The sequence below is a fragment of the Dermacentor silvarum genome, chromosome 6 (assembly GCF_013339745.2).
Source record: "Dermacentor silvarum isolate Dsil-2018 chromosome 6, BIME_Dsil_1.4, whole genome shotgun sequence".
NCBI lineage: Eukaryota > Metazoa > Arthropoda > Arachnida > Ixodida > Ixodidae > Dermacentor > Dermacentor silvarum.
This window is the reverse complement of record NC_051159.1, coordinates 25888694-25898385: the sequence shown is the minus strand read 5'-3', so window position 1 is coordinate 25898385 and position 9692 is coordinate 25888694. Positions and strand designations below refer to the sequence as shown.

The window sequence follows — 9692 nt, the reverse complement described above, 5'->3', positions numbered from 1 at the left end:
TCGCTTGACCGCCACCGCAACATGAAGACCGACCACCACCGGCAAATCAGATCTCGAAACCGTAGCTCCAAGACCAGATACAGAACAACGTCAGCGACCCGACCATACGTGAAGACCCCGACCCGATCGTATGCGATTGCACCGATTTTCTCGGCCAAAAGGCTCATCATCATCGACCAGGGCTACATCGCGCCGACAACGGCAAGTCCACTACCGCGGGAGACGCCCGACGACTCGAACTTCTACTTCAGCGACGGTCAAGTGAAAGTGTGCGACATTTTCAGCACTGCGGCTCCGCCCATGACTCGGACGCCGTCGGTTGATTCATGGGCTTCCGTTCCATCCTGGTGGGACGGCAGCAGCAACCGCAACCGCTGGCGCCGCAGCAGCCAGCTCGTCTGGTTGTTGTTGCACACTCGGAAAACGACAAGAGATTGCACCTGTTGCTCCGAAGAAAACATGCCACGAGCGCGACGAAAGCGCGCCAACGGCTTTTCTCGTCAAACCTTCAGAAGCTGAGCTGGCCGCTCCTAGAATACGGTAGCCTTCCGCCAAAGAGGCTCTTCGCGTCTAAAGATCCCACAGAGCCGTCGTCGTAGTCCTCGCCTCGCGAGGTCCGTCCGCCGTTACCCTGGCCGACATGGCCAACTCGTTCAAGTTGCTTCCTGACCATCTTCGGCAACAAGCTGGACCACAAATGAGGCAACTTAAAGGCTCGCGTCAAGAAGACCAACAAAGGCGGTGAGCTGGCCTGGAACAACGTTTGCTTTCCCATCGATAACCTGCGTCGCAAGAAAAAGATTCGGCAAGTTGGAAGACCGCATTGTTGCGCCCCAGGAGTAGCCAGCCTCTGAGACCTACTGTAACTACTGGCAGGTAGTGGCAGGTCCACAGCCTTCCCTTTCGATGCTTCAAGCCCTTCATCGAAAACCGCGTTGCTTCCTTGCTCACCTACCCGTCCTTTCATCGTTAAGCTAGCCGTCTTCCAAGAACCGCCCTTCCACCAAAACACTTCGGAACGTACTTCCGTTGTACCGAAGTCCTCCCAAGCCCCTGAATTCAGCCCGTTGTTCGCTTACGATGCTTAAACCCGACGCCCGCATCTGTGAACGTCGTTATATCTGATTCCGCGCACTACTGTGCCTCTGCCAACTCAAAGCGTCACAACCCCCGACAGCAACCATCGTTTCCTGGAAATGTGTTATAGTCTCTTTCCTATAAGACAGACTTCTATACCATCCACCACGTTCGACATGCTTCCAACGCATCCAGCGTCGTCTGCTAACGCCAGTTTCTAGGTGCCACCCTTCTTCACTGCACTGCGGACCGGATGTTTTCAATTGCTCTAAAAGGTCGTTCCTGATACGTAGTACTGTCGATCGACCAACAGGATCGACGTCCTGTGCAGCGTATCTACCTTCTGAAAGCGCACACGCGCAACGCGGCCGCGGGAGTATATTGAAAACTATAGAAGAAGAAGAGGTTTAGAACTCAGTAGACGAGGGCTCGCGCTAGCGCCATCTTGAGCAGTCGGTTCAATAAACCGCAACCGGCGGACGCGCAGTCGCTTCGTTCCTTACATTTATTAAATGTGAACACGTGAATCTTAATAAACATTCGCTTGACTAGATGGTGCCACTCGCGCATTGAAACCAGCTCCCCTTTGCAGCGACGTTTTGTCACTAGAGAGTGAGGAAACACCAAGTGACAGCAAAAGTTTTATTTCTTGCCCGTCGGGTATGCGTAGCGGCTGGGGTATGCCGAGCGTGGCGGCGGGCCAGCGTACAGCTCCCCGGCGCCTCCAGCAGCGGCCAGGCCGGGCACGGGTGAGGCGGGCGACATGAGAAGCGATGGCGCCGGTGTCGATGGTATCTCCACGAGGCGGCGGTAGAAGGCGCACTGCAGCACAGTGGTGGCCAGCACGCGGCAATCGGACAGACCCAGGGAGCGCCGCAAGCCGTCGAGGGCGTCGACCAGCAGCTCCCAATCGACCGAGTCGTCCATGACGCGGAATCGCACGTAGGACTGAATCAAGAAGGGGTGGAGCCAGACATTTATTGCTCACTGTGCAAGTTCCGAGGTATCATTGGCGAAATGCCTGAACCTGGCATATAAGAAAAGAATTGCCCGATTTTAGGTTAAAGTTGACGAGTGAAGCTGGACCTGTCAGCTCATCTTTGGCGCGCTTCCTCAAACGGTATCGCGGTAAAGTATTTCTCGAGAAAAAAAAACCAGGCGATTTGTTACTAGGTTGTTCGATCTCGATTAAGTTAAGGCAGGGCACTGAAATAACAACGTGAACAACAATATGATGACACAACTTAAATACACGATGAGGTTTAGTGATGTTATTGCTACCGTAACCGCCGTGGTGGCTTCGTGGTTATTGTGGTGCACTGAGCAACGGCATTAGTTTTGATTGCCAAACACGGCAGTCTCATTTCGGTTGGACCGAAATGTAAAATCGCTGGTGTAAAGTGCAATGCGTGCATGTTAAAGAGCCCCAGGTGGTGAAAGTATAATGTGCGGCGTTCGTCAAAATTTAGTAGTGATTTGCGAACGTAGAACCCCAGAGTTGTTGTTGTCCTCTACGTTTACGTATGTACATGTGTATACATACATATAATGAATACGTACATTTCCTTTCTATGCAAAGGAAAATAGGCTCGGTTAGGAGAAACACGGCTGCTCACAGCCGCGTTCCGTGGTGCGCCACTTACGGTCGCCACTAACTTGCGCAGGCGCGCTGAAAGCAAGAGGCGGCGTCGCAAATCCTCGCCTGATTCTTGCACCGCCGCTTTGCTTGCATTGCGTAGCCCGAACGGTCGTCTTTCGTGGAAACCATCCTAATGCGCCGACGAAATAGGGTAGCAATTTGTAAAGAGGAGGAGAAGAGGAGACTATAGGGCAAAGAGCTGGCGATGAGGGTGAGAGAGGGCCGCGTGCGATTGGAGTGCGAGACAGCAACTGTGCCAAGGTCGTGCGTATATGGTTTGGTAGACCGTGTTTAAAAAAATTACACTACCGCATCTCTCATGCGTGAGTAAAGATATCATCTACATCATCATCATCAGCCTATTTTTATGGCCACTGCCAGGACAAAGCGCTCTCCCAATGATCTACAATTACCCCTTTCTTGCACTAGCTTACTCGAACATTAGACATATCCGACAGTAAGAGAAAAAAAATGGAGCTGGGTAAGTCATCTGATGGGTAGAATACATAACCGGTGGACCATTAGAGGCACACAATAGGTGGCAACGGTATTTTTAAAAAAAATGTCGCAGTTTAATGATTGACGTTGAAGTTTGCAGCGAGGCTGCGCCTTAATGCATGGGCTAGTGTGCCCTAGAACTTTGCCGCGGATCCCCGGATGGCATGAAGATAGACAACTGGGTCCCACTAGAAATAAATTCCTGACTTTCATGCTCTTTCACGATGGCGTCTGCCTAAAATTTATATTACAGTACTACGGCACCTGGTCTTAACAGAAGCGCCACCAGTAGAAAGAAGTAGTGTTAGTAGAAGTGTTAGTAGAAGAAGTAGTTAGTAGAAGAAACAAGTGCTCTTGTTTCTTCTACGGCTGCAGCAGTTGTGAGGTTGTATCGAGAGCAGTTCTTCTTAGCAGCCGCAGTATACTAGTAGCTGTAGTAGTAGTACTAGTAGTAGTAGTAGTAGTAGTAGTAGGAGCACTAGCAGCAGTAGTAGTAGTAGTAGCAACAGTAGCAGTAATAGTAGTAGTGGTAGTAGTAGGATTAGTTGCTGCTGTTGGTACTTCTGCTACTGCAGTAGTTGAAGCGCTTTTTTATGTTCGGCAGTTGCACCTTCAGCCTGGTGACAGCGAGGTTGCGGCCCGGGAACAGGCTCTGTACAGTGTCATTGACCTCTTGCTGCGCAGCGGCTGCAGTCAGGCCACTCAAGCCATCCAGGGACATGGTGATCTCGTATCCTCGCTCCACACCTGGATACAGGTCTTGCTCGCGGAGCATAGGCCGCGCACGTCCCCGGTGCAGGAACAACACTCGAGAACCCACGGACTCTGCCTCCTCGATGCTGCGTACCGCATGGTCCAAATTGAATCTGATGTATAACTGCTCACTTGACTTAGTTACCTGCCTATGCAAATGGTCAGCTCATTTCAAATCAGCGGACGAGCGAGCTAAACGTGAACATGGCGATGGCCTCCATGCGACTTGTGCAACACGAACGACATAGCACGAAAACACCATCTAGTGCACCTGGCGTCATTCGCTGACCCACCCTGTGGTATTTGTGTCGCTGCCTGTTCTTATGTGAACCGACGAGACTGTCGCATTACCTGTATGATTTTAGGTTTTAACAAGTAGATTATTACTACAGGAATCATAAGGTTCCAGACGGGTATGCCTAACCACTACATCAATGCCAAATAAAAAAAAGAATATTAGCGTGCTTAGACCTCAAAATAATCCATAATGGAAAAGTTATGCCAACATAGCTAGAGCGACAAACATGACGTCTTTGCCTGTAACATGTGATAAAGTGGAAACAAGGTTTGGTCAATTGTAATGCCAATTCAACGACCTAGGATTTCAAAAAAAATATCCATATTACGTTACCTCGAAGTTATAACCAAGTACACCTGAACCACTACAGCGGAGAAGAAGAGCCAATGACAATTTCTTGCATGACGAATTTGTTATCTTTTGCGTTGAGTTAGCCCCCACCTAGCATACGTGGGTGCCAGGACTGTAAATTTCTACAGACAGTTGTCAGCTTTCCGTCTCCGCCTGCAGAGTGTGTTGACCCTGAGGTGCATACGAAGCGTTATAGATGGCTAGAATCACATCCTGACCGCAACCCAGTTATGATTACGGTGCATCTTGCATTGGATCTTTAGATGGATTGACGACAGCTGACTAGAAAATGGTTGCGGTCCCATTACCGCTCATGGGTGTGCTCCTGAACCGATAGGCACACTCACTCGTCGGTGGCCAGTAACACAGACATGTGCGTCTTCTTTACGAAGGTGATGATAGTGTGCCAGACGCGACGTCGGGCCACGGGGTCCAGTCCTTCGGTCGGCTTGTCTAATAGCACGACGGGTGGCGCGCCCACCAAGGCCAGCGCGACGGCCAGCTTGGCACGCTCGCCGTTGCTGTATGCGGCCACGTTGCGCTCGGACTGGTCGACAAGGTCCAGCATACGGAGGAGCTGCTCGACCACTACCGCCACGGCCTTGGGGGGCACGCGACGCATGCGGGCCACGTGACGAAGCACCTGGCGGCCCGTCAACCAACCAGTGGCGTTGCGCTCTTCGGATGCGTAGCCCAGCGCCCGGACGAACTCGCTCGAATGAGCGAAGAGGTCGGCGCCGAGGAGGTGAGCGTTGCCATCTGACACCGGAAGTTGTGCGGTGAGTACGCGCAACAGCAGGGACCGACCTGAACCTGTGGGTCCTAGCAGGGCGAGGCACTCGCGCCGGTGCATGCACAGACTGACGTCATGAAGCGGCGCGTACGGTCCGGTCTCCTGGCGGATGTGGCTCACCGTCAGCGTGTCAATGCAGGGCAGAGTCTTGTCCCTGAAGTGGCGAACTAGGCTGCGTATGCAGTGAGGTGTACAAAAGGGGAAGATAAAGTTCCTTTAAAATTATTGAACAACTTGAACAAAAGAAAAAAAGCGAAGAGAACTTATGATCAAGATAATAGTATTAGTATACATAGAGTCTCCTGTGTCTTCGTTCCCTTCTGTCCTCCTATACGTTCTATCTTGCGCTTAACCTGAAAGTAAACGTAGAATGAGTGTCTCGGTGGTGAACGAATGAATAAATTTTAGTTCGATGCACACCATACTCTATAGGTTTCCTCGCCTGCAACACGGAGATAGAGTATCGGGAATGACCACACTCTTTGGGCAAACTAGGTTCTGCATAGCCACAAATTGTGTTTTAAATGTGGTGCGATCTGAAGGCCCCATATGGTGCCCTTCGGCCGATGTCTCGCAGATGACGGCGTGTCAGGATCAGCTGCGCTCCCACTGTGCACTTCTTACTACTCGTACATCAGACATGGGTTTATTGCTTCCCAAGTTACTGTTCTTGTGAGCGCGAGCCAATGACAAAGTGCAATACTGTGTTCCTTCACGCTTCAAACTATCGTAGTGTACATGGACGTTGCTGTGCAGAAGTCGATGGGTTAGGACAAGTTTTTCGTAGCAACATTCCTGATCCCAGCTTAGCAAAAAAAAAAGGTATTTATACTAAATAGCTCGTTCTTAAAGACAGAGACGGACCCATGGCCAAGGCTGGCTAGACAAAATCTCGATATCACTAGTGCCTAATGCGCCATCAAGAACTTATCGAGCTGGGCAGAGTCACCACACTCACAGAAGACATCACATGCTTGGCCATCTTGGAAATACACATTCGAACGCTGTTGTGTCAGGTAATTACGCAACATGAGAAGTACTCATCTTTCGTTTCACGTTGTGGCCTGCGAGCGACTGTCATGCACTCAAACCACCCACCCACCCGGATGCTGGCGATAGCTGCTGTTTCCCTCGAGGCAGTTACGTTTACGCAAACTGAAGGAGGAAGCGAGTAAGGGTGATCTCATTAGACCTTAATCGCTGATAAAGTACACACTTATACTGCTTCTGTATAAAAGGCTACTGGGGAACATGCCAGCTAAGTGAATCAAAGACGTCTTGGACTAGTGTATGGAACAGAACAAGATAAGGTGGAATAGGAAAAGCTTTTCTGTTAGCCATGCTTTCCCAGAATTTGGAGGTCGACTGGCTTCGTAAAAAACCATTTGACTAGGGTGGCCATGTATAGTAAAGACGTGAGGCATGCTTAACCGCGTGACTTGTTTAATGTAATATAACTTCTATTGATGAGAGCAGGAGGACAGTGCGAAGACCGCCTTTGTTACTCCAGACGCCTAATACCACTTCTAAGTGACGCGCCTTGGTCTTTGCAATGCCTCGCTACTTCTGAACGCATGATGGACTATCTTCCAGGCTTGAAATATTCAACTTGCGTGTGATATCTCGACGACGTGTTATTCGTCCCCCTTTTCGAAAACTACCTTCAGCGTCTTTCAGCTATCTTTGCTGTTTTCCGCCATGCCGGTTTTCCGTTAAGCTCTTTCAAATGCACTTCCAGACAACTTGAGATCAAAATCATCGGACAATTTGTCGACTCAACTGGTGTGCAGTGTGAAAAGCCTTGCGGAAATCGTAAGTCCTCTTATCAACCTACTCCAGAGGGACGTCTGATTTCCCTGGGGTTCCGGCCAAATTCAAGCTTATTCGCGACTTATTGACGCACTCACGACAACACCTTTGATAGCCCACTTCGACCCATCTGCACAAACTCAAGTCCATGCAGAGGCCAATTTGCTATGGAATAGGCCCAATCGACTAGGCCCAACCGCAGCATGACCGACAACGAGTCAATGTTTACACCACTCACCTTCATCAACACCTGAGCGGAATTACTTCATCACGGAACGCGAGTGCTTAGCACTCATGTGTGCCATAAGAATAGTTCGTGCTCTGGTGGCTGTTCTCCCCGAAAGAAACCACAGGGCACCTTGGCCGCTGGAAGTTATGGCTATAGGAGCACACCTTTTCATCACTTCCAAATCTGGGCGCTTGCATCAGGACGCAGACTGCTTATCGCGTGATCCAGTTGACCCACTTGCCTCCGCTGAAGGTGAAACTGACGCCTCCCCTTTTCTATAACTGCCTTTCCTTACACGGTCATCGAGCAAAGCCAGAATCATTCTTCCGTTTCCTTCGTCGACTGCCTCTCTTCCACTCCAATAACGGTCATCGAGCAAAGCCAGAATCATTCTTCCGTTTCCTTCGTTGACTGCCTCGCTTCCACTCCAATAACCCAACGCTTCATCTGTTTCTGATACGAAACACTTCATACCAGGGCAATTAACAATCGCACAGCGGTGATCTTCGCTCTTCCGTCTTTGCAGAACATTATGATACCACAGCCTTCTACTTTTCTTCTGGAGAACCAAGGTAGCTGTGGAATTCTTGTAGATATTTGCTAAGACATTCATGTATGCCTCCTGCACTCCTGTAAGAAAAGTAGAAAGTCACCTATCCAGAAAGGGGTCAGGCAAGGAGACACAATCTCTCCAATGCTATTCACTGCATGCTTAGAAGTATTCAAGCTCTTAGACTGGGAAGGCTTCGGAGTGAGGATCAACGGCGAATATCTCAGCAACCTTCGGTTTGCAGATGACATTGTCCTAATCAGCAACAATGGAGACGAATTACAGCAAATGATTGAGGACCTTATTCGAGAAAGGTTAAGAATTGGGTCGAAGATGAATATGCAGAATACAAAGATAATGTTCAGTAGCCTGGCAAGGAAACAAGAATTCAGGTTCGCCAGTCAGCCTCTACAGTCTGTAAAGGAGTACGTTTATCTAGGTCAATTACTCACAGGGGACTCTGATCCTGAGAAAGAAATTCACAGAAGAATAAAATTGGTTTGGAGTGCATACGGCAGGCATTGACAAATCCTGACTTGGAGCTTACCACTGTCGTTGAAAAGAAAAGTGTACAATCATTGCATTCTACCAATGCTAACATATGGGGCAGAAACTTGGAGGTTAACAAATAAGCTCGAGAACAAGTTAAGGACTGCACAAAGAATAATGGAACGAAACATCTTAGGACTAACGTTAAGACACAGCAAGAGAGCGGTGTGGATCAGAGAATAAATGGGGATAGCCGATATTCTAGGTGACATTAAGCGGAAGAAATGGAGCTGGGCAGGCCATGTAATGCGTAGGATGGATAATCGATGGACCATTAGGGTTACAGAATGGATACCAAGAAAAAGGAAGCGCAGTCGAGGTCGGCAGAAAACCAGATGGAGTGATGAAGTTAGGTAATTTGCAGGCGCAAGTTGGAATACGCTAGCGCAAGACAAGGGTAATTGGAGATCGCAGGGAGCGGCCTTCGTGCTGCAGTGGGCATAAAATATAGGCTGATGATGATGATGATACCCCAACCACCGGGCACTTTAGTGTCTCGTACACTTGACCATGTGCGACGACAATTCTTCTGCCCACTGGTCTTTCCAACGTTACCCTTGCCGTAAGAAGCCCTCTTTGCTCTCAGCCGGTCGCCCTACACCATTGATGTCCCAACCGACCCATTTTGTTGCGTTGGACTAGGCTACCTGGAACCTTTCCGCACGTTCACTTCTCGTAACAAATGGATTATTGTTTCCACAGATTACGCCACGTGGTACGCAATCCCACAGGCTGTGCTACCTACGTCGTCCACTTTCCTCTCCGCGGCTATTTGTACATCACGGCGGCCCTCGTTATCTCATCACTGATAGAGGCCTTTGCTTTCCTTTGAAAGTTATGGACGGACTTTTGTGCTCCTGCTCGACTCGTGACAATTTCATGACAGCGCATAATCCCCAATCCAATGGACATACGGATGTCTGAACCGTACGCTCACTGACATGCTTTACTCGAATCTATGTGATCACGTGGGCTGGCGTAATATACGCGCGACCGTGCACTTGTGGTGTTATGGGACCGACGCAAGAGGAGCCAAAGAGAGTAGCCAAACTGAGAAAAGAACAAAAAAGGAAGAAGAAAGCACGAGGCACGGACAAAGGAGAGCGTGAGCTACGGGGCTCGAAGGCTGGCGGCAAGGAGTCGGTG

General features: G+C 49.7%; 1 protein-coding gene across 1 annotated transcript; it reads right to left on the bottom strand.

The window, feature by feature from the left end:
* Positions 1–1719: 1719 nt before the first annotated feature.
* Positions 1720–9489, bottom strand: LOC119456582 (probable ABC transporter ATP-binding protein NosF). Its single transcript, XM_037718412.1, has 4 exons — positions 9461–9489; positions 4964–5581; positions 3825–4053; positions 1720–2025 (listed from the first exon to the last, which is right to left on the bottom strand). Exons 1-4 carry the CDS (start codon positions 9487–9489, stop codon positions 1720–1722), a joined length of 1182 nt encoding a protein of 393 aa, XP_037574340.1.
* Between the last annotated feature and the right edge of the window lie 203 nt (positions 9490–9692).